Raw genomic sequence first — 25,527 nt, 5'->3', positions numbered from 1 at the left:
CTGTCAAGTCTACCTGTTTGGCATGCGCCCAAGCTACATTTAGGGCTCCAATTCTTAAACTACACAATAGTACATTGCTGTACTATTACTAGTATTTAAAGATTTTAAATGCAGAAAAAAAAATGGTCAGAATAAATGAATATGCAATATAATTTCATAATTAATGTCACCAAAGGACAATGAGTTAAATCGTATAAAATAACAATCATGAAAGTATGGCCTGCAAAAAATTGGTCAATTCTTCACCAGTCCCATTGATAAATGGGTTGTACTTGTATAGCGCTTTTCTACTTCAAGGTACTCAAAGCGCTTTGACACTACTTCCACATTTACCCATTCACACACACATTCACACACTGATGGAGGGAGCTGCCATGCAAGGCGCCAACCAGCACCCATCAGGAGCAAGGGTGAAGTGTCTTGCTCAGGACACAACGGACGTGATGAGGTTGTGATAGTGGACTGCACTTCTATATTTAAAGATGTTACGTATTTCACTCTTAGGCTTTATTATTTTAATTTTATTTTATTCAGAATAATTTACAAACAGTACAAACACTCGGAAATAAAAGGCAAATGAAAGGTCAAAGTCTTAGCAGTCACATAAGTATTTTCACAGTGTTTTGAAGTAGTTATTTTGCATGTTTTTGATGATGCAAAAAGCTTTTTTGTCCGAAGTCACCAAGGAATGTCATGTTTTGTGTGACTTACTTCAAGTACCTTTGTCATTCTTTGTCAGTGAGTCTTCCCACCAGTCTGTTGTTCATGTTTAAATAGGCTGACATCACTTCTCCTCAGGGCCCGTGTCCATGTAGCACAAACGCAACTGGTCCTTCCCAAGCAGGATGAGAAAATCGCCATCACAGTGCCACGTCAGAGACTGGACCTGGAAACCACCTGCTGATGGACAGAACAAGAATTGACGTAATCTAAGCATACGTGGAAACATTTGCATGAATACACCTGTCCTACACGGCGCAACCTCAATTTACAAACCGAATTGGCTCTTAATTTGTTTCCATAAAAAAACTATGTAAACCTGAATAAAAGATTCCAGTCTCAACAAAAGCCCACATTTTTGTAAACGTTTGTACACTTTAAACTAGGGCTGGACAGTAAATAAAATTTAAATTTCTTTTTTGATTATGTCTTCTCACCATTATGAAAATATAACAATCAAAATAATTAAAAATTAATGGTCACAATATTCATGCAAATTCCGGCACTTGTGACAGCGAGGAGCGAACGACTGAAAAAAAGAGCATGTCTACTAGAAGTTTGGGATCTCACAATGGTTACTACCGTACTTTTTATTTGACACAATGCCAGTATGCCTAATCATAAATCTCAACAAAAAAAGTAAGTCACACAATTTTCACGTTCACGTAACTGCAGACAGAGTCACATAATTGGCCTATAATACGGAATCCGCTGGTGAATGCAAAACAATATCAAGGAAATTGACATAAATGTAAATTAAATGCTGTCACTGTGAGAAGAAACATTTTTTGGGGAAAATAATGTGTCAGGTAGCGCTCATTCATCCCCACTTCCTGAGCTAAACAATGTCGAGACGTTCTCTTGAAACACCAACAAAACTAAGAAGCTAAGTCTAACAAGAACAATCCATACACCCACAACACATATCTGCTTGTGTTGTTGTAAGCCATCATCAACATAACATTAATGCATGAACAGAGTTTACAACTTGAGAAGCACTCTCTCTTTTTATTTTTACACAGCCTCAAGTGAGTCACCCTTTTTCGCTTGTCAAGCTTAGAACAACAGCACAGCACACTTCTTCCTTCACAATAATAGCGCGATGCGCCACATCCGGTCTGACTGCGCTAACGTAAAGCTTTCAAAATAGTACCTTGCACAGACATAATGCACTCAAAGCACATTTAAAAAATGATAATGCTATGACCTAAAATACTGGTCAAAATTGTCCAAAGATGTAATACACCAATAAATGTGGGGAGTTTACATGTTATTAACAAATATTTTATTACATTTTGTTTTACACAAAAATTGGTACTAAAATAAGTGTACAAGGTAAAAAAAAAAAAAAAAAAAAAAAAAAAAACAATTAAAACGCAATTGTGATGTTTTTTATATTAATATTGTTATTTAAATGTATTGTTATTGCTATTATTATTTTAGTTGTTGTGGTTTAGATTGTAGCTGAGATAGGCACCAGCGCCCCCTGCAACCCCAAAGGGAATAAGCGGTAGAAAAATGGATGGATGGATGTTTTGTTTTTTTGTTATGAATTTACATACAATATTTTTAACTATATTTGAAGTTGAGTTTTGGTCATACAATAAATACTCATGTTTTCAAATTAATGAATAGCCGTGTAGTTAATCATGATTATAATATCAAACAAAATAATTGTGATTAATATTTTTGCCATAATTGTCCAGCCCTACTTTGAATACAATACAGTATATCAAGCAAACATAACAGGTTTATGGCTCAACTTTCTATTTAATAAAAAAGCCAAAAATACAACTACCTGAACGGTCCCACCCTGCTGACAAGCACACACATTGTCACTAGTCCTGTGGTGCACTCTGTTTGAAATCACCGAACTTCTTAACTTCAACAGCCAGGTCGCTACAACAATTAGAATTATTTAAAAAAAACAAATAGTTTTTCGATTAATCTTCTTTGATTGCAAAGGAAGAGGGCGGGGAGAAGGTAGTGTCGACGCTGTGGATACTTCTTAAATATTTCAAACCATACTTTGCTTGTCCATTGCTTTGTTTAAAATCTTACTAAGCTTGAACAACAAGGAGAATAAAAACTAAAAAAATACTTATAAAGCACACAACTAGCAGAGTAGCTAACAACAACACGAGCACCAGAGATCGATTAGCCCGCCTATAATGGGTGACACACAACGAAATGAAATGTTCGTACAGGGAGACAAAGTGCGTATCCCAGAGCATTTTTTTATTTAGGCTGTGGTTCATAAATCAAATCAAGGTTCCACTGTATATTTTACTTTTATATTTTTAATGTATTATTATCTGCCAAGCATCCAATTAGATTAGTTTGAGGTATTTGCTATCCTGCACACAGCTTTTATGGGGCGTGATTGCAGAATTTCTATGATGTGCTAAGTGGTATAGCTCTATTAATTTATTTCAAGGTAACTCTTTCTTAGCAGCAGGATGTGTCTCTCTATTTAGTTATAGAGCTACATGTATAACATATTACCTTCATCAGGGACTTGGACAGAAACGCAGCCTGCGGGGGTCCACAAATAAACTTTTGCATTGCCGGTGCATAACGCCAAACGTGAGCGTCTTGGATCCCACTGGAAGCACCGCACGGCAGACATCTGCTCCAGAACAGCCACAAGGCTCATCTTTTGCATGTCCCACACCCAGACTGCACTGGACATGTTATCTTTGGTGAGAGAAAAACAAGTTTCATGAAAGTGGTGTCCTTTTCGGTGTGAGAAATGCCCAGTGCTAGTAATTAAATACTAGAAGCCGACATTTGGGGAACATAATATAATGCCTAACCATTTTTGGTGGCTAGGTAGCGACTATCTGAGCTGAAGGCCAGTGTCGAGACACCAATCTTGGGGTTGGCTCTGTCTGGGTCTGGTCTAACCACAGGCATTTGAACTGGGGGCGGATGGATCTCATCTGGAGGGAGCAACAAGAGAGCTAGTAATTAGAATATGTGTTTTACTTGACCTTGGCCGGCAGTCCTTGAAACCAAATAAGTTGTTCAAACCATGGTAAGAAGAACATACATTTGCTCTGAGTGCTAAGGAGGCTTGAGCCCATTGTTATGTTGTGTAGAGACAGGTCTTCATGGCCAACAGCTGGCACTCTTTTCTCCACTTCCTTATAGACAACCTAGAAAGACAACAAGCTAAGTAGAAAATCATTCAACTTGAAGTAAGTGTACAAATCAAGATGAATTAAAAATACTAGGGCTGCGAATCTTTGGGTGTCCCACGATTCGATTCAATATTGATTCTCAGGGTCACGATTCGATTCAAAATCAATAGTTTTTTTCCAATTCAACACGATTCTGGATTCAAAAACGATTTTTTTCCCGATTTAAATGGATTCTCTGTTCATTCAATTCATAGGATTTCAACAGGATCTACACCAGTCTGCTGACATCCAAGCAGAGTAGATTTTTGTAAAAAGCTTTTATAATTGTAAAGGACAATGTTTTATCAACTGATTGCAATAATGTAAATTTGTTTTAACTATTAAACAAACCAAAAATATGACTTATTTTATCATTGTGAAAATATTGGACACAGGGTGTTGTCAAGCTTATGAGATGCAATGCGAGTGTAAGCCACCGTGACACTTGTTCTTTTTTTCTTTTTTTTATAAATGTCTAATGATAATGTCAAAGATTGATTTTTAATCACTGCTATGCTGAAATTATAACTAATATTGATACTTTTGTTGATAATCATTTTTGTTTCACTACTTTTGGTTTGTTCTGTGTCGTGTATTCTCTCAATTGCTCTGTTTATTGCAGCTCTGAGGTTTGCTGGGTCAGGTTTGCTTTTGGAATTGGATTGCATTGTTATGGTATTCCTGTGTATTGTTTTGTTGGATTTATAAAAAAAAATATTTTTTTAAAAGTGAGAATCGATTCTGAATCGCACAACGTGAGAATCACGATTCAAATTCAAATCGATTTTTTCCCCACACCCCTAAAAAATACTCACAACTTTATTGTTGTTGATGGTTGCTGGGTGTTCAAACATGGCAATCTTCTTCCATGTGATGTGGTTAAGGATGCGTACCTGCAGAGAGGGTGTTAACATTGATTGATAACTGTATGAGAATTATGCCTAACTTTGTTAGATGTGATTTTTCTAAATGACAGCCCATACTTTTTCATCATAGCTTCCAATGGCCAGGAACTGACTGCTGGGGCTCCAGGCTACAGCCTTCACACCCAGCGACCACTCATAGGCGCTAAAAGTTGACAGCAAGCGGCCGTCCAGAGAATATAGCAACACCTTGTACTGCACGGAGGAAACACGCATGAAGTGTAAAAGTTTGGTTTGGTATATCACGAGGACATACCTCCAGACAGCTGTCCCACACGGCCAGGATGCAGCCGTTGGGAGACCACTCTAACCCTGCGAGATCTTGTGTCTCAGTTTCAAAATGCTGTAAGTAAATGAAAGTCATTAAGCTGTTTCAAAACGCTAAGGACATGAATCCTCACATTCCATCGGTCACGTAGTAAAATTAATTAAATCTACTGAACTCATGGAGGACAAGGTTATGTTTTTTCCTTGAGTTCAGACAATTTGCATTACTTGTGGATTGAAGTGTTATTTACTAAACTATGAAGTACAAGACATGTATTTAAAGTAAGGCATCCATTTAATTCAATGCTTAAATGTATTGGATTGGCCTCTATTAGAGTGGAGACCATAAATTAAAAGGGAACTGCACTTTTTTGGGAATTTTGCCAATCATTCACAATCATTATGAAAGACATTAGGACAGATGGATTTTTTTATGCATTCTTTATATATTAAACCAGTGTTTTTCAACCACTGTGCGGCGACACACTAGTGTGTCGTGAGATACAGTCTCTGCTTTGCCATAGGAGAATATGTAATTTCACCTATTTGGGTTAAAAACATTTTTTTACAAACCAGTAATAATAATCTGCAAATGTGTCGAGTGTCGGTGCTGTTTGGAGATCGGCAGAGTAACCGTGTAATACTCTTCCGTATCAGTAGGTGGCAGCAAGTAGCTAATTGCTTTGTCATGGTCACAATATGCGTGAGGCAGCCCACAGGTAAAAAGGTATCAAATGCCTAAACCAAAAATAAACAAAAGGCGAGTGCCGCTAAGAAAAGGCATTGAAGCTTAGAGAGGGCTATGCAAAACTAAACTAAAAGTAAACAAAAACAGAATGCTGGACGACAGCAAAGACTTACAGCGTGTGGAGCAGACAGCCTCCACAAAGTACATTCGAACATGACATGACAATCAACAATGTCCCCGCAAAGAGGGATAGCGACAACTTAAATAGCCTTGATTGCTTAAACAAAACAGGTGCGGAGAATAGCGCTCAAGGAAGACATGGAACTTCTACAGGAAAATACCAACAAAACAGGAAAGACCACCAAAATAGAAGCCCAGACAAAAACTAAAACACTACACACAGGAAGACAACAAAAAAAATCCAAATAAGTCACGGCATGATGTGACAGTACTTTGAGACAAGAGCTTTAGTCATGCATGATTGGTTATGGTTTGAATTTTTATCCAACACTTACGAGAACAACTTTTTATTGTCAGTATCAGCTGCTAATTTTAATTTGTTAATGTTTTCTGCTGGTGGTGTGCCTCGCCATTTTTTAAGTGAAAAAAATGTGACTTGGCTTAAAACAGGTTGAAAAACACTATTAAACAAATGTAAATAAAAGTCCGCTAATAGCGGCGCCAATGGGAGCTTCTCTATTTCGCCCAAATCCAATAAATGACCATTCAAAAACCGCCAACACTCCATGTACATTTTGTGATTTGAGTATTAACCAAGTACAAGTCATATTGTTAATATAAATGCTAACGCAGACAAACTATTTATAGCTGCACCGTGGTAAATACCATGTGTCCCTATATTTACATCATCGAGTGGTCTGCTGTTTCCTCGCTTCCTTGCTCCCTGTAAATTTATTGTAGGTCAAACATCATGCATCTCACCTCGAAAGAAGTAGTCTGAGTAGGTATTCCGACAGGTTGGTACACTTTGACAGCAATTTAGGACCCGAAAAGGGCCAGAACGACACGAAAAGACGCTTGGTCCCCCCCACTTAACCTGTTTCTTCATTAGGAATATGGGACATTATTCACCTAAATGACAATATATGGGCTTCACGGTGGCAGAGGGGTTAGTGCGTCTGCCTCACAATACGAAGGTCCTGCAGTCGTGGGTTCAAATCCAGGCTCGGGATCTTTCTGTGTGGAGTTTGCATGTTCTCCCCGTGAATGCGTGGGTTCCCTCCGGGTACTCCGGCTTCCTCCCACTTCCAAAGACATGCACCTGGGGATAGGTTGATTGGCAACACTAAATTGGCCCTAGTGTGTGAATGTGAGTGTGAATGTTGTCTGTCTATCTGTGTTGGCCCTGTGATGAGGTGGCGACTTGTCCAGGGTGTACCCCGCCTTCCGCCCGATTGTAGCTGAGATAGGCGCCAGCGCCCCCCGCAACCCCGAAAGGGAATAAGCGGTAGAAAATGGATGGATGGATGACAATATATGAACTTCCCAGCAGTCGGCATCCTAATGACAGCAGACCATTGCACGGTAAGTGATGTTTTATTGTGTTTGTTGGCTCTCTTAAAAGCTCCAGTGAATAATAATCAGGGATGAAAAAAAAGCAAAAAAGGTGATGCGTTTTTTTAATTAATTCGTCGCGTATGTTTAAAATGAGCACAATACATAAATATGTGATGCTATTATAAATGTGCCTGTTACTACATTACATACATACATACATCATATTTATAAAACCTCAATGAAGGTGTTTGGATGTTTTAAGAGTTTTGTAGGTGGAAGTGCACGGCTCCCTTGGGCTTTATTGTAAGCGGACTTATGATCGCATTTATTTAATATTTCAAATGCAAAAAAATATATACAGTAGGGGAAAAAAAGTATTTAGTCAGCCACCGATTGTGCAAGTTCTCCCACTTAAAATGATGACAGAGGTCTGTAATTTTCATAATAGGTACACTTCAACTGTGAGAGACAGAATGTGGAAAAAAATCCAGGAATTCACATTGTAGGAATTTTAAAGAATTTATTTGTAAATTATGATGGAAAATAAGTATTTGGTCAATAACAAAAATTCAACTCAATACTTTGTGATATAACCTTTGTTGGCAATACCAGAGGTCAAACGATTACTGTAGGTCTTTACCAGATTTGCACACACATTAGCTGGTATTTTGGCCCATTCCTCTATGCAGATCTTCTCGAGAGCAGTGATGTTTTGGGGCTGTCGCCGAGCAACACAGACTTTCAACTCCCTCCACAGATGTTCTATGGGGTTGAGGTCTGGAGACTGGCTAGGCCACTCCAGGACTTTCAAATGCTTCTTACGGAGCCACTCCTTTGTTGCCCGGGCGGTGTGTTTGGGATCATTGTCATGCACGTTTCATCTTCAAAGCTCTCACTGATGGAACGAGGTTTTGGCTCAAAATCTCACGATACATGGCCCCATTCATTCTTTCCTTAATACGGATCAGTCGTCCTGTCCCCTTAGCAGAAAAAAAAGCCCCAAAGCATGATGTTTCCACCCCCATGCTTCACAGTAGGTGTGGTGTTCTTGGGATGCAACTCAGTATTCTTCTTCCTCCAAACACGACGAGTTGAGTTTATACCAAAAAGTTCTATTTTGGTTTCATTTGACCACATAACATTCTCCCAATCCTCTGCTGTATCATCCATGTGCTCTCTGGCAAACTTCAGACGAGCCTGGACGTGCACTGGCTTAAGCAGGGGGACACATCTGGCATTGCAGGATTTGATTCCCTGTCGGCGTAGTGTGTTACTGATGGTAACCTTTATTACTTTGGTCCTAGCTCTCTGCAGGTCATTCACCAGGCCCCCCCGTGTGGTTCTGGGATTTTTGCTCACTGTTCTCATGATCATTTTGACCCCTCGGGATGAGATCTTACGGGGAGCCCCAGATCGAGGGAGATTATCAGTGGTCTTGTATGTCTTCCATTTTCTGATAATTGCTCCCACAGTTGATTTTTTTCACACCAAGCTGGTGCAGGTCTACAATTCTTTTCCTGGTGTACTTTGACAGCTCTCTGGTCTTGGCCATAGTGGAGTTTGGAGTCTGACTGTTTGACAGGTGTCTTTTATACAGATAACGAGTTCAAACAGGTTCCATTAATACGGGTAAATAGTGGAGGACAGAAGAGCTTCTTAAAGAAGAAGTTACAGGTCTGTGAGAGCCAGAGATCTTCCTTGTTTGAAGTGACCAAATATTTATTTTCCATCATAATTTACAAATAAATCCTTTAAAATTCCTACAATGTGAATTCCTGGATTTTTTTTTCACATTCTGTCCCTCACAGTTGAAGTGTACCTATGATGAAAATTACAGACCTCTGTCATAATTTTAAGTGGGAGAACTTGCACAATCGGTGGCTGACTAAATACTTTTTTGCCCCACTGTATATATAGAACATCCATCGTCATGTCTTTTATAATGATTGTGAACGATAAGCAAAATTCCCCAAAAAGTTAAATTTCCCCTTTTAAGGATGAAAAGTAAATGAATACAGTGCAACCTCTATTTACCAACACCTCACAGAACAAACTTTTCAATTTATGAACCACAGAACAAATACAAATATGCTTAAGTGTATGAACCTTGTCACAGTTTTCAAACGTTTCTTACACCCAGTATGTGCCCAGCAGCACAGTCATTGTGGGTGAGCTGATCGATCTCATTGGTTGTCAGCTGCATGCTGCAGACGTTGGATACTTTGCTAGTTCAGTGTTTCCACAAGTCAGGCATCTATTTGTGGTGGTGTGGTTTGGCGCCTGGGGGGTGGGGGCGGTGGCAGCGATGACCGAAAAAACCCGGAGTTGGAATATAATTACAACACTATATGTACATATTTGTATACATATTTATATAATACTTACATATTTATATAATAAGTAACTACAAGGTCAATTCACAGACAGAGTCCCATTGCTTTTATGAGCGGTCGAGCGAGTCAAAAGTGGAAAAAGTTATTTTCTTTTTTTTTAATTTGTGGCGGCCGTAATTCTTTCATGGCGGGCCGCCACAAATAAATGAATGAATGTGTGGGAAACCCTGTAGTTGCTATTCCGTTCTTTTTTAGCCTTTTTACAAGTTGTGTCTTGTTTTGTTAGCTCAATATGAGTCCGTGAAAAAAATCTGTGGAGAATGGATGTGTGCAGCCCTTTGAGACACTAGTGATTTAGGGCTATATAAGTAAACATTGATTGATTGATTGATAGTTTGAAACATAAGTACCCATACCCACATCGTTGCAGATGCAACCCCCCCACACCCTTTCCGATGCACACCAAGAATATAAACAAGGTTAAGTGGATTTATGTTTTATCCTTAAATATTAGAGCGATTTGGCTGTTATCAGTTCTATGATTTCAAACTGAGTTCACTAGAAGACTAAAGACACTGTGTGGTTTGTTGCGTGTCGGGAGGGCGGCTGCAAATGAGAACAGATGATCCATCACCCCCTTGTTATGTTTGTTTGATATACAGTACTTAACAGTGCTTCATATTGTGTTCAACGTGTACAAACTTTTACTAAAAGGTCCTGGTATAATGGTTATGAAACAAACATTGTTTTGTACTTACCCTTAATAAGTGCCAGTCATCACACACAAATACACAAATATAGTCTTTGCAGTCACGGCGTTCTGCCAATGCCATGTAGCAGCCATCTCTGCTGAAATCAATACCTGTAGATGAAAATCAATATAAGAAACCTATCATTCTGAAACCAACACAATGTTGAATTAAAAACCAAAACAAGAGGGACTGAGTCGACAACACATTTAAACAACTATGAGTGTGTGTTTCACTATGTTGTTTGTACTTTCTGAAAATGTAATGTGTGAATTCATTGGTATTTAGTCAGGTTGCATGACATTTAGATTGGAATTTAACCAACAGAGACTTGTCATTTATGGCATAAAAGGGGATGACATGTCATGCAAGGCCAAAGTAGAGTATAAAAAAAACAAAATGAGGCGAGACGCAAACAATCATTTTTACTCAAGCTGCTGACAGGACTGTTATGAAGAGCATGCACCATGTAGTTACAGGGGCACAGCTGTTTGCATAGAGCTATAGTTTGTATACATAGTCGGGGACTGGCCATAAGGGAAAGGACAACATGTGATTCATGGACATACTTGCTGTTGACCCTGTTTTCGGTACTAATGTGGTAATACACAGACCCTCAAAAACCAAAAATAATTCTTAATAGCAATATGGTTGTCATACTTACCTTTGTAACACGCTTTGGGATACTTGATGTAAGACACAGCTTTGGTGCACAGGGACCAAACAGTGATTCTCAGCTATCAAAGCAGCATAAGAGAGAGAAGGTTACAACTGTGGATGATGAATCATAATCAACATTTCAAGCAGATTTTTGATATAATTGGCAAACACAAACAAAGGACAATGCCATACAGTAAGGTAGTTTAATTTGACTTTATAGCTGAAAGAGTGCTGTCATGTTAAACTACAACATTTACACATTATCATTACTATTTTTAATATGGTTAGTAATATTTACATATTACACATTATATATTGAAAGTGAAATTGTGAGCAAGACGGTCAAGAAAATATTCATATATAAAAAATGGCGTGAAAAGCAGAAAATAGCACAATTTACATATACCTTAAAATGTAAAAGTAATCCTGCATAATTCCTGTATAAACACTTAAAGAATATCTAGGTCTGGCCTTCAGACAGTCTGACATGATTGGTGCAATACAAATAAACCTGTCGGGCCTTTTCCATTTGGGAATTTTTGAACCTATCATCGCAGTGTCAAAAGGGACATTTGAACTGAGCAATCATCTGCCTGCCTAAGTGGCCTAAAATTTCCACGCTGTGTGTTCAAGACTTCCAGCTGTGCAGACACTGTAATAACACCACAATGCACACTCTCTGGACATCCCCTCAGTCATGGTGCCATTGAAACACATCCATAGTCCTCAAATATCAACATTTAAAACTATGAGGTGGATTGAAATATATATTTAGATTAATCCTGACGCAACCGGTTCTGGAATGGGGCGATTGTGAGAGTAAGCCAAAATAGTGTCAGGTTTGACAATCAATTAAAGTATCCTCTGCAAAAAGACATAATTATGGAACATTCCTTTAGCTCTACTAGATAAGTAGTAGGCAAAATGATTACACAGTTTCCTAAAGAGCAGAGTTAATAGTAGTAAAATGGAATAACGCATGTCAGCAACCATTCTTCATTTGCGCCTGGGCAAGTGTATTAGCTGCCATATAGTCTAATCTTTCATCAAGGGATTAGACTGCAGAAATTTCACATCACAAACAAATATAGCCCATTTCTCTTGTTGCAACCCCATGATTCTATCTAAGAAGGTGCCTTTTCGAGCCCTCTCATACAGTAGGAATGGATTTACCATTGTCATGCCCACCACGTCTGCACTTTAGGTCGGCGGAGTTAGACGCTGGTGCGGCTCCAGCAGTACCAAGAATACTAATCCAAACCAGACAATCTAAAAGCCATTACATGCTCAATGACGTACTGGGTTGCAGTCTGACACCCCCAGCAGGTAACGGGGATTAACATGGAAGAGACAGGAAGGATGGAAAGAAATGTACAGAATGCAAATAGGAGTTAATGTTTGTACAGTTTTATGATACTTTGGCTCAAATCCAACATACAAACTTTCTTTAAAATGTTTTTTAAATCACCCAAATATATTTAAGTGCAGTTTTTACCAACCCCCCTCCAGCAATAAAGTGGTTATACAAATTTCCGTCTAGGTTAGGGCTGGGGGATTATTTGATCGTGATCAATAGTCGTGATAAATTTCAGGTCTATCACAGTCATTGACTGTGATAATATGAACTTGTTCAAACATGGTGGAGATATCTGTGACAACACAGTCAATAATAATCTACCTTTTCCAGCAACATTTCCGATTGTAAGGCACCGCGGATGTGAACAGAATGAACGGACTTGGATTTAAACATGGAGCCAAGGGCTGCAAAATAAATGTCAGCCGTGACTAGGGAATTATCCTCCGAAGACGAGACTATTGTTGATAAAAAGAGCTACCTCAAAGTTTATTGTGTGTCGGTACTCTGAATCACCAAAGTGGGGTCACGGGTAATCTGGAGCTTATCCCAGCTGACTTTAGGTCCCATAGACTGGTTGCCAGCAAATCAGAGACTATAGACAATTTATAGTGATCACTCAACCTAACATGCATATTTTCCAAATGTGGAAAGAAACTTGAGTGTCCAGAGAGGAACTTGAAACTATGAACATTTGTATGTAGCAATAATGTTAACATGTATGTGCATCATAATTTGAAAATGGAATGTTTACATTTTAAAATGTCTTCATTATCTCTGATGAGGCAATTTGTTTATTTTGGGTTTTCTATCAGTGCACACACACTCAGGACTTTTTCCACCTTTGTTTTGGATTTAGTGGGTCTAATGTATTTGTCCACATCATTTTACGTGGTCCGCCAAAACCTGGATGCAATGTGCATCCATAAGGAATTCCATCTTTCTTGATGTATTTGATTTGTGACAGAGGAACCCTGTAATGCATGCATATTCAGTTTGTAACTCTATATATATATATATACTTTAATATTTGATGCAACAAGCTATTCCAAACTTTTTTAAATTAAATATCTGTTTGTCACTTTGACTTCTGATTATAGAGCAAGTTTTCCATTAGTTTTTTTGGTAAACAATGTTAATAATCAAATAGAGTCATTGTGTAATATCAGCATGAAGTGGTCCTCTGATGGTTTCTGTTACTCTTATGTGGCCATAATGAAAATGTGTTGAATACATGACAGTTATTGCGAGCCAAATCAGAAACACTTAATATTCACAAATTAATAAGAAATTAAAATACAGACAATAAGTCACACAAGGACACAACCAGCTTTTTACTGTCACATTGTCAGACAGACAAACACATACAGAGGCACGATTCACAACACGGGCAGCTGTCCCTAAACAAGTTATTATAGCAGGCTGTTTATGAGTGGCGCTGAAACTTAAGCCTGACATGGACCCCTGTCTGGCACAGCCTTAATGAAATCTTGCTTTCGGGTGAAGGTAAGTTCACCAGACCCCTTGTCAAGGCAGTAACAAGTGCCCACTTCGGCTATGTTAAATTAATTTCTAACCTCAGTGACTAAAATGCTGTTCTCTAAAATTAAATATTCGAATATCAATCAATCAATCATAGTATATATATATATATATATATATATATATATATATATATATATATATATATATATATATAGCCCTTGATCACAAGTGCCTCAAAAAACTTCACAAAACACAACAGCATCCCTGGATCTGAAGCCACATAAGAATAGTCTATTATTACAAGTTGGCAAATGGTAGAGCAGCAAAGCAGAAAAGGCAAGAGTGCGCTTTTCTACATGGAGATTGTGATGTAAGATAATGAAAAAATAAATAAACCCCTCAAGTTAACTAAGAATTAAGATGCAGTATACAATAATAGAACTTGTGGATTGCTTTTTTCCCAAGAAAGACAGAATTAAAAGGAAACTATAATAATTCAAATATGCAGTGGCATCACAGGCAGAATGTTCTAGTTGAGATGCATTTAGACCTTTCTATGTAGAAAAGGTCTATATACCTGCGGCCTATGGGCCAAATCTGGCCTGGGAATGGCACCAGACTGGGCCTCCAATTACGGTTAAAAATTGAGGAGAGACTCATGTTTTTGCAGCATTCCTAAAAACGGTAGAGCACTCTTGTTAACACATTGGCAGATCCATGCATTGGCACGTTCCTCTGCAGTAGACATAAAAAGGGCTATATTTTCTGAAATGTGTGAACACTGACAAAAGAAATATCCCAACAAAAAATGTCCACTAAAGGGGATGCTGGTTCTAAAAATAGGAATGATAGGGAAGGGAGATGTTTGGCCCCTTTGGAAATGTGGTCCCTATAACAATTTAGTTGAATAGCCCTGATGTAGACTATGCATTTTCTACTTGTGCAGATGCCACAGCTTATCCAACCAACAAAACCTCTATTTTAAGGTCACTGAACAATGTAAATCTAGTTAAAAAGGTATGAATTTAAGTACGAATGTTTATCGTCTTTATGTATCAGTCCTGTGGTTAGGCATGGGATCAGTCCAGGGTGTGTGATGTAATAAGTAGCCCATCATGGTTCTGTTAACACTAAAAAATCTAATAATCTATTGCGATACTGTATATATTCTTACCCAAGGAAGCTGCAATATAAATCGCAATATAGATTTTGGGCCATATTGCTCATCCCGAGTGGCCCCCGATACTGAACAGCATGCTCTGATTTGTTTGGTCTCATGTGGTGGCCAATATACTACTGTAGTATTGATATATATGTATATTTATCCAGTCATGTTCATGCTTTAAAAAAATCTGCAATAGAGTAAAGCCGCAAACTTTTAAGAGCGAAGCGGCGATGGATGACTACATAAATTTGAATAAAACCTTTTCAAAAAAGGCTACAAAAGCTCTTCTTGCCTGCTGACATATACGTGCAGTGAGTAAGCACAGCGATTGCCAAAAAGTGTATTTTTATAAATATTCTCTCAACAAATTTGAAACGACTTGGCAATTAAAATGGATAACAAACACAATTGGCATGTGAATCGATTTTTTTCCAGCACCCCTATCAGATACAATCATATTTCCTTTGATCCTACAGTTGGAAGATCCAGACAGACACAAAGCAGACATGCCAAAGATACTTGCACCCCCTGCACTCTCAGCCTAGACCAGACCCGGTCGTGTGTTAGCCAATGACACCTGTCAAGTGAATCTGGGAGTCAGGTTCAACTTGACAGAAACGGCCCAGCACGGTGCCTCCTTCATATTCCATGTGGGCCCTAGGGGGCTGATACATGCTTTCATCACTCACACAACTTCTGACTACTATGGAGTGAATATAAAAACAGAAGTCAGGAGGCACACAGGTTGGAATGAAAATAATTTTTGGCATCGTAACTATTGGTTACTATTAGGAGACTATAGCCTCTCTTGGACATAAAGGAAGAGCCTTATACGTGTTGGAAGGGCATCTCACATTTTTTTCCCAAAAGACTAACGAACTTTTAGGCTAACAGTGAGAGATGTATGAATATTTTTACAACTCAACAGAATTTTCCTCAACTATTAAGCAAGTTTGAGACCAGGTAGTCAATTTAATGGTGTCCAAGCTATCCCTCCGCCAAAAACAACAGCCTTAAGTAACATAAAACACAGGCAGACAAGACTAGGTGATTAATAGCATGTTAATAAGACAACATTTAGAGATTACATCACAACTACAGGATACAAATTTGTTCCGGGGGCAATGAGAGCTGTGTAGGACAGGATGCTAACAAGAGAGGAACTATGAAATCAGGCTGAACACATGCAGCAGGTGGGGCGTGGGGTTGGGGTGTTAAGGCTCTGGTGTCTGTCTATTTTAAGCCATGCCCCCTTCCGTGTTGGCCAGCAACAGTTGAAATCAGACAACCATATGAATAAACACACTTGCGGTCCCGCATGCACGCACAAACTTCACACTTACATGAAACTCAGTGGTGTTTAGAATGTGACGTCCGTCCGGGCTCCAACGCGAAGCCAACAATCCGATTGAGCCCTCGTCGATCTTACAGTGCCAGTCAGGCTGTTCCAGCGACCACACCTGAGGAGACCGACAAGAGGGAGAGGGGCAGGGAGAATCAACATTTCTCATTACTAATGACAGTCCTCACACAAATGTTGTATCTTCCTTAATTTCTATTCAAGGAGAAGACCCACTTTCACAACTGAGACCATGAAGGACTGGCGATGGATTCCCCTTCATAGGTAAGCTACTTCCTGTGTCACACTCATTTCAACATGTTGTTGTTTACTTTCTTTGTTTAAACACACAATACGTTGGAGAATATGTTATCACAAAACCTGATTGTGTCAAGTTTGTATTTTAAATACTTTTTTGAGTGAGAATTTAGAATCGATCAAAACAGATTTGAAATACATGTTTTACGCTAAGGCAAAATAATTTCCCCTTTTAGAAAAGTATTATGTATATATATCAATATTGCTTAACTGATGCAACTTGAATGACAAGTCCACACTCCGGGACAGTCACACATCAAAATATTCAACATCATCTTCTCACAGCCTACCTGTACCAGTCCCCTCTTGTACATAGCACACATGATGAACTGAGAGTCGGACGACCATTCCATATGAGTTATCTGGTCCAGACAGGTGTAGAGCTGTAGAATCTGCAGTGTGCTCACATCTCGTACCACCAGCCTGTACTGCACGCAAGTAGCCTGAAAAGCCCAAGAAAATGGCAAGTCATAAAACATGACATAAGAACTTAAAGGATAACTGGACTTTTTGAGGGGAATTTTGCCTATAATTCACAATCCTTATTAGAGACAAGAACACATGTCTTTTTCAAATGCATTCTAACAAAAAAATTAACATGACTGAATGTCTGCTTGCAATGGAGGCTATATTGTAGTAATGACGTTATTGCATCTACTCTGAACAATGAATCCCCCCCCCAAAAAAACATCCAAAAAGCGCCACCAATACTCCATTTACATTTTTTGACTTGAATATAATGCAAGTATTAACGTTATTGTTAATGTAAGTGCTAACGTAAAGGATGATCAAGAGAGTTAACTACCTCATGATGCTGCATTTACATCATGAGCTGGTGAGCCGCTGTCTCGCCACTGAGCCCATCCATCCATCCATTTTCTACCGCTTGTTCCTTTTGAGGTCGTGGGGGGTGCTGGAGCCTATCTCAGCTGCATTTGGGCGGAAGGCGGGGTACACCCTGGACAAGTCGCCACCTCATCGCAGGGCCAACACAGATAGACAGACAATATTCACACTCACATTCACACACTAGGGCCAATTTCGTGTTGCCAATCAACCTATCCGCAGGTGCATGTCTTTGGAGGTGGGAGGAAGCCGGAGTACCCGGAGGGAACCCACACAGTCACGGGGATAACATGCAGATTCCACACAGAGGGATCCCAAGCCTGGGATTGAACCCAGGACTACTCAGGACCTTCGTATTGTGAGGCACAAACACTAACCCCTGGTCCACCGTGCAGCCCCCTACCACTGAGCCCGTTAAAGTTAATTCTAGCCCTTTAAAGTTAATTCTAGATTATAAATAATGACTAACACCTGGATAGCATTTAACAGGCACTGAGTGAGCATGTGACATCATGTCCTCATGTGTCATGTCTTTTAATTTTTTGGGGACTATAATGTGCAATAGTGTTATATGTGTATATGAATATATTTGCATATGTATGGGTGTATGCATGTGTGTGGATATATACAGATAAATATCTTTTTTACTATGTATGTTACCAAATTGTGTATGCACCTTAGGGGATCTGCTCCAATTGTTGTTCTTTGAACCTGTTCATTGCAATAATGACAATAAAACTCTATTCTATTCTATTTTAGTTGAAGAATTCAACCATAAAACTAAAAGTTGGTACGCTTTGACAGACAACTCTGACCAGGTAATGGCTAAAAAGACCCGAAAAGACAATTGGTTCCACCCACCTTTTTTGTTCGTTAGGATTATGAATCATACTTTATCTAAACGGGACTATATGAACATCCCATCAGTCTGCGTCCCATTAAGAACAGACATTGTACAGTAAATTACGTTTCATTGTGTTTGCTCCCGGGCTTCACAGTTGAAAAGGGGTTAGTGCGTCTGCCTCACAATACGAAGGTCCTGACTAATCCTGGGTTCGGTCCCGGGCTCGGGATCTTTCTGTGTGGAGTTTGCATGTCCTCCCCGTTAATGGGTGGGTTCCCTCCGGGTACTCAGGCTTCCTGTCACTTCCAAAGACATGCACCTGGGGATAGGTTGATTGGCAACACTAAATTGACCTTAGTGTGTGAATGTGAGTGTGAATGTTGTCTGTCTATCTGTGTGCCCTGCGATGAGGTGGCGACTTGTCCAAGGTGTACCCCGCCTTCCGCCCGATTGTAGCTGAGATAGGCACCAGCGCCCCCCGCGACTGCAAAGGGAATAAGCGGTAGAAATGGATGGATGGATAGGTGTTTGCTCCCATGAAGTGTGCTATGATTAGTCTTATTGATGTGTTTTATTTTTATTATTAATGTGCTGTCGTATGCTTAAAATGACCAAAATACGTAAATATTACACATTATTGTTAATGTAAAACCTTAATGGAAGTGTTAGATGTTTTTTTTTAATGTTTTACATGTTTTATAGGCAGAATAGAGTGGGTCCAAAAGACTCCATTGTAAGCGGACTTTTGCTAACCATTATTTACCAGTTTTAGTGCGTTAAAAAACATGTTCTTGTCTTATATAAGGATTGTTAATGATTGACATTTGTTTTACTGTTCACCTTTAAGAAATTAGCAGATATTGCACCTGTATTTCAGCTGTATGTTCACTCGCCATACAGCAAGTGAGGATATCTGTCTATTACCTGAACGCTTCTATGTTAGCTACCTCTTTTTGTTTATAATTTCTATTTTCTGCTGGATATACTCTCTATTTTATGGTGCAGTTGTTACATATACTGTAATATTGTACATGGTGATTGTTATACATTGTACATCCGTCCATTTTCCATCCATTTTCTACCACTTGTCCCTTTCGGCTAGCGAGGGGCGCTGGAGCCTATCTCAGCTGCATTTGGGCGGAAGGCGGTGTACACCCTGGACAAGTCGCCAACTCATCGCAGGGCCAACACAGATAGACAGACAACATTTACACTCACATTCGTGTATACCGGTATATTATATAAAAATATAATATAATATTATATATCATATTCTGTATACAATCGGGCGGAAGGCGGGGTAAACCCTGGACAAGTTGCCATCTCATCGCAGGGCCAACACAGATGGACAGACAAAATTCACACTCACATTCATGTATATATTATAGAAAATATAATATATATATTATATATCTTGTACTGTATATTCCATCGATCCATTTTCTACCGCTTGTCCCTTTTGGGGTCACTGGAACCTATCTCAGCTGCATTGGGGCGGAAGGAGTGGTACACCCTGGACACCCACATCATCGCAATGCCAACACAGATAGACGGACAGCATTCACACTCACATTCGTGTATATATTTTATAAAAATATAATATTATACATCATATACTGTACATCCCATCCATCCATCTTTTTTCTACCGCTTGTCCCTTTTGGAGGCACGGGGGGGGGGCGCTGGAGCCTATTTCAGCTGCATTCGGGCGGAAGGCGGCGTACACCCTGGACAAGTCCCTAACTCATTGCAGGGCCAACACAAATAGACAACATTCACACTCACATTGTATAGATTATACTTGTATAGCGCGTTTCTACCTTCAAGGTGCTCAAAGTGCTTTGGACACTATTTCCACATTCACCCATTCACACACTGATGGAGGGAGCACCCATCAGGAGCAAGGGTGAAGTGTCCTGCTCAGGACACAATGGACGTGACGAGGTTGGTACTAGGTGGGGATTGAACCAGGGGCCCACGGGTTGCGCACGGCCACTCTTCCACTGCGCCACACCAATACAATATAAAATATATATAAAAATATAATATAATATTATACACGAGTATATGTCATTTACTATATATACAGCATAATATTAAGTTGAAGTACCAATAAATGTTACACACACACAAGGTGTGGCGAAATTATTCTCTGCATTTGACCCATCACCCTTGATCACCCCCTGGGAGGTGAGGGGAGCAGTGAGCAGCATCGTTGGCCGCGCCCGGGAATCATTTTTGGTGATTTAACCCCCCATTCCAACCATTGATGCTGAGTGCCAAGCAGGGAGGTAATGGGTTTCATTATTATGTAAATATTACATATATGTTATATTGCTACTTCGGTAAATATTTTAGTCTACTTAATACCTGCATTATCCTTTGTAACTGAGCTACTGTGTGGAACAATTTCTTTTGTGGATCATTAAAGTTTGGCCTAACAACTTACCAAGTATTTCCCATCCGGTGACACTTTACAAAGTTGGTTGGATTGCTTGAAGACCTCAGAGAAATTCATGTTGAGAAATCATAGAATCCTAGCCAAAACAATTCAGGTTATTAAAACATTAAAATTCGTCCCCATTGAACATTGTTGTAGTTGTGAAATTATTAAAATAGACACTAGGTGGTGCTGTGTGTCCAATACATATACTTGCTTCAAACACTTACTATACATTACCTCTCCAAAACAATCATCGGTAATGATTATTGACAACGCGGAAATGACGTGGTTGTAAAAAGTGGAGTTAGACGTGTTTGATAAATAAAAAAATATATATTTGGAAAAAAAAAGAAAAAAAAAAGGGGGCAACAGGTATGTTAATGACTCGCTACTTTAAAAAGTCACCAACGACCAGGGAAACTATCTTTAATAATAACAACATTAAATTAGTTGCAATTGTATCGACGCGGTCGCTGTATTTAAGCAGTTGGCGGCAAACAAGGTTAACGGTTAGGTTGTCCGTTCAAAGCTAGCTTACGGTGCTATTAGCATCACAAAAAGTAGGGTGCTAACCTTCACTGTTTTCAAACCTCAGAGATCGTCGATGAAAGCGGAGACTCTCAAGTCAAAGGTGTAGTTTTCTCGCGTCCGCTGTGCTTGGTCGCCATAAGCATACAGCCATAATCTCACTTCAACTGGTTTGTTTGTATGAGTCGTTGACAGTGACGTCAGAGGAGCGCGGTCCAATCAGCGCAAAGCACTTACCCTTTGCATTCTGGGTAATGACGTTTTCTTTTCCCCTCCAGTGTGTTTTCTGCGGACACTAATTAACATTTGCTTGATTGTCATGCGGAAACAAAAGTTCGGTAAAGTTAATCAGACTTTTGTTTTTGAAGGTTAGACCCGAATGTTCACAAACGTTACTTTTGTTCTTGTTGTATTTACACTACCCGACGTCATTTGCAGTTTCCAATTAGGGTGTTGTTTTTCTTTAATTTCAATAATATGAAATTCGTTACTAAAATAACGATTTTCTAAAATGGGAAAGGTTTTCCCGCTTGTGTTCACCCAAAACGCGCTGTATACCAACCGCCTCCCTTTTTCTTCCCCATCAGCGCAAAAAAAAAAAAAAACCCGCCTCACCTCTGTCGCGGTCCCTCAGCAGAAGCTCACACTTTGCAGAGCAGCATGCAAATCAGCTTTCCTCCTCTTATCACTTACTTCATTTTGTTTCTGCGAAAAGTCAATAGTTTGCAGCATTCTTATCAAAGTAAAAAGTAGCTCTTTTTTTTTTTTTTTTACTTCTTGTTGTTGTGCATTTTATGGAGGGTCAGTCTCTTGGTATGCTCAATAATAAACAGTTGGGCTCTGGACAAGACACAATTCCTTTTGAATTGGGATAATAACACTCGTCAGGTAGGTTAATTTATTTATATTTGACTGTCGGATCTGCAGATTGTCCAAATCGGGTCGGGATAAAATTTTTGCAGCAGGCCTTTTATTTGTCAAATTAGAATAATAATTTCATTGATGATTAAGGCTCCGATTGACACTTTACAATTTAAAATACATCTTAGTCCATCTGATTTGTTTTGGAAGTGTTAATGTTAACGAAACACAATGCCTTGAAGGTAAACACATGTATTATTGATTGAGTAAAAGCAATCAATTATTTTTTATAAATGAACAGTTTTTCAGCTGCAATTAATTTTTTTATAATATAGAAAATCGAAAATATGTTTATGATATCCAAGGTTTTTATATTTTTCAGTGGCATTGAGGCTAAATATCCGGTGGGTTTCTTTTGCACTTTGTTTTATTCTATAGTGATTCTTTTAATTGAAATATTTCACATGGGGCTAAAGAAGATTGAATTTTCAAGAAGTTGTGTAATTAATTACTTTACATTTGGGACCGTGTATTTTCTTCCATAAACTGGCTCATGGGGAAGTGTGTGTGGTTGTGTGTACAGGTGAGTGTGTTGCCATGGTGGCTGTAGCCATTGAGATCATTTCAGAGACGCTCTAAAGGTGCACACTTTGTTCTTTTATGTATTCTAATCCGCCAGGGGCCAGAAAAAAAATGTTTTCTGTTGCTTCAAAAAAATATTTATGGATATAGCAGACAAATGGCTTGCTTAACAACCTGCAAGATGCACTTAGTTTGCTTTATTTTCGTTACTAAGGAGGAGGCCCCTGTGCATGCACAACTGGGATTTATTCAACCAAAAATATGACAGTATCTTAAAATGAGGTCTATACTATATAGTTGTATAATGCATTTATTTCCATGACATGTGTCTTTTTAGTTAAGTTGATGTCCAACCATCATTTTGGTCATGGAGCAGTTTAAAGACAAAGGATTCAGGGGGCAGTCATGTTCAATGCTGAGCATCTTCTCACTGATGACAAGGCAGGCCTGGGCACGCTCAGGCCCCCCTGACACCTTCAACATTGGCTCCATCACACTTGTGTGCGTGCGTGTGTGTGTGTGTGTGTCTGTGTGTGTGTGTGTGTGTGTGTGTGTGTGTGTGTGTGTGTGTGTGTGTGTGTGTGTGCGTGTGTGTGTGTGTGTGTGTGTGTGTGTGTGAGAGAGAGAGAGAGAGAGAGAGAGAGGCAATGTTCCACTCTTCACTTGTGCATTTTAATATATCCGCACTCATAAAGAAATTATGTCTAATAATGTGTGACATGTGTTCCACAGAGTGATCTGTCCATCGCCAGAATATCCTACCACCAAAATGGCCCAAACTTCTGTGAATGAAGAAGGAGGCACCTTTGATCACCTATGGAGCTCCCTGTGAGTGTTTTACAAAACTTGAAGATGTCCTTCCTTAATTTAGATGAGGTGGCGACTTGTCCAGGTTGTACCCCGCCTTCCGCCCGAATGCAGCTGAGATGGGCTCCAGCGACCCCCCGCTACCCCAAACGGGACAAGCGGTAGAATTTGAATGGATGGATGGATGGAAATACACTAAAAAGTGTATGCCTGCAGTACGTCTGATCTTATTGACAGTGTGTGCACGTGTTAGTTCAATAAATATTCTGCATTGGTTAAATTTGAAAAGAACATTGGATTTATTATGTAAAAATAATATTCTGAACTGTTAAAGAACAAGGCCACAACAACAAACTATTAATGCAAAAATGCTTGCTATATGACTGTGTGATTAAATATTTTGGGAAGTTATAGCCTTTTTTTCAAATGAATGTATTTCATTAAATTGCGAACCAGCGTGTGTACATATGTGTGTGCTGGTTTATCTGTATTCGTGCATTTACTGTAGGTTCTCTCTTAAAGTTCATCACCCCATATAACTTTTTCTGCGTATGTTTGAAATTCTTGATTTCACATTTTGACATAATCAGTATTATTTTTCCGTAGAACATTTTTTAAAAGCTCGCTGTGACTAAGGATGGTTAACGAATTCAATATTCAGGTACGGACTGAACTCAATTAGTATACTGGGTATCGATTCACGTAAAATCAAACTGTGCCTTTTTTCAATCAATCAATCAATCAATTAACCAATCAATCAATCAATCAATCAAATTGTATTTATATAGCCCTTAACCAGAGTGCCTTTTAGAGCGTCACAAACTCACAACAGCCCTTGATCTGTACCTACATCCAGGCAAGTATAAATACGAAAAAAAAAAAAACAGATGGAGACAAAGAAGAAAGTACAGGGATCACAGATATACAGTAGGGACCCCCTATCATGTGACCGGCTGCAATGGATGTCGAGCGCGTACAATTATGGAATTGTCAAATTAATATTGTTAAAATAATACATTTTAAAATAAATTGAATAAATGGATAACGTGGGAGTTAACAGATAGTTATGGATAAAGTGTTTCTTCTTCCAAGCTCTACGCAGAGATGTTTATACCTGAGTATGGAAGAGTGTTCCAAAGAATTGTCCACAGAGTGGTACATTTCAGGTCTCAATTTGGGTCAGCTAACACCTCCTCCAGACTGGTACCTCTCCAGAATTTAACCATGACCATCTGGTACCCTCTCCAGGCCGGAAAGAGGGAACGGAGCAGAAAAGTGGCGGATCAACTGCGGTCTAAAAAGGGGTCTATTTATAGGTTACATAATATAAATGAGTTATAAGGCGGGACTTGAATACTTCTCCTAAGGTATCATCCGTAACTGTTGCTGAAAGGGAATTCCAGAGTACTGGAGCCCCAGTGGAAAACGTTCTAGAGCCTGCAGAATTTTTTAGGGTTCTGTGAATCACTAATAGGTCAACGTGTTTGAAACATAGTTTTCGGGACGGTACATTAGGTACATATGGTTGAAAAATATAATGTAAGATAATAAGTAATACAACCTAAAAATCACACCTTAAGTGTACTAGAAGCCAGTGCAGGTGGTTCAGTATAGGCGTAATATGATCAAATGTTTTTTTCCAAGTCAAAAGTCCAGGGGCCACATTTTGTACCAAGTGCAATCTTCTAATGCTGGACAGCGGGAGGCCCGAAAATAACACGTCACTATTGGACAAACACATTTTGATACCTTTGTTGCATGTGAAGTCAGAAAGTGCTCAAAAGTATAATGAGCCTCCACTTTTCAAAATGTGCTAGCTCGATGCGAATTTACATTGGATTTGCTATAGACATGCTAAAGATTAGCATCAGCAATTTTACAGGGCAAGTTTAACACCTCCAAATTTGGAAATCAA

The 25,527-nt window shown here is 39.1% G+C and overlaps 2 protein-coding genes across 5 annotated transcripts in view; one reads left to right on the top strand and one right to left on the bottom strand.

The window, feature by feature from the left end:
• Positions 1-500: 500 nt before the first annotated feature.
• Positions 501-21,571, bottom strand: wrap73 (WD repeat containing, antisense to TP73). Of its 3 annotated transcripts, none has more exons than XM_061903772.1 (13): positions 21,408-21,571; positions 20,841-20,928; positions 16,992-17,144; positions 16,388-16,504; positions 11,045-11,117; positions 10,390-10,493; positions 5,082-5,168; positions 4,886-5,020; positions 4,718-4,795; positions 3,773-3,878; positions 3,537-3,662; positions 3,226-3,417; positions 501-897 (listed from the first exon to the last, which is right to left on the bottom strand). In XM_061903772.1, the coding sequence occupies exons 2-13, from the start codon at positions 20,907-20,909 to the stop codon at positions 785-787; spliced, it is 1,353 nt and encodes a 450-aa protein (XP_061759756.1). In that variant the 5' UTR covers positions 20,910-20,928; positions 21,408-21,571; the 3' UTR covers positions 501-784. The 3 variants fall into 3 exon arrangements, with proteins under 3 accessions (XP_061759756.1, XP_061759754.1, XP_061759755.1); XM_061903770.1 differs by having other exon boundaries at positions 501-900; positions 21,408-21,570; XM_061903771.1 differs by having other exon boundaries at positions 501-900; positions 21,425-21,565.
• Positions 16,337-25,527, top strand: part of tp73 (tumor protein p73) — a 64,211-nt gene continuing 55,020 nt past the window's right edge. The window contains exons 1-2 of one of the 2 annotated variants that reach the window (XM_061903767.1): positions 16,337-16,668; positions 23,538-23,633. In XM_061903767.1, the coding sequence (XP_061759751.1) occupies positions 16,637-16,668; positions 23,538-23,633 (128 nt within the window). In that variant the 5' untranslated portion in view covers positions 16,337-16,636. The remainder of the gene's footprint in view (positions 16,669-23,537; positions 23,634-25,527) is intronic. The other variant, XR_009807190.1, reaches the window with a different exon arrangement.

The sequence above is a fragment of the Nerophis ophidion genome, linkage group LG06 (genome assembly GCF_033978795.1).
Source record: "Nerophis ophidion isolate RoL-2023_Sa linkage group LG06, RoL_Noph_v1.0, whole genome shotgun sequence".
NCBI classification, from domain to species: Eukaryota; Metazoa; Chordata; class Actinopteri; order Syngnathiformes; family Syngnathidae; genus Nerophis; species Nerophis ophidion.
This window is presented reverse-complemented; position numbering and strand designations above follow the sequence as displayed.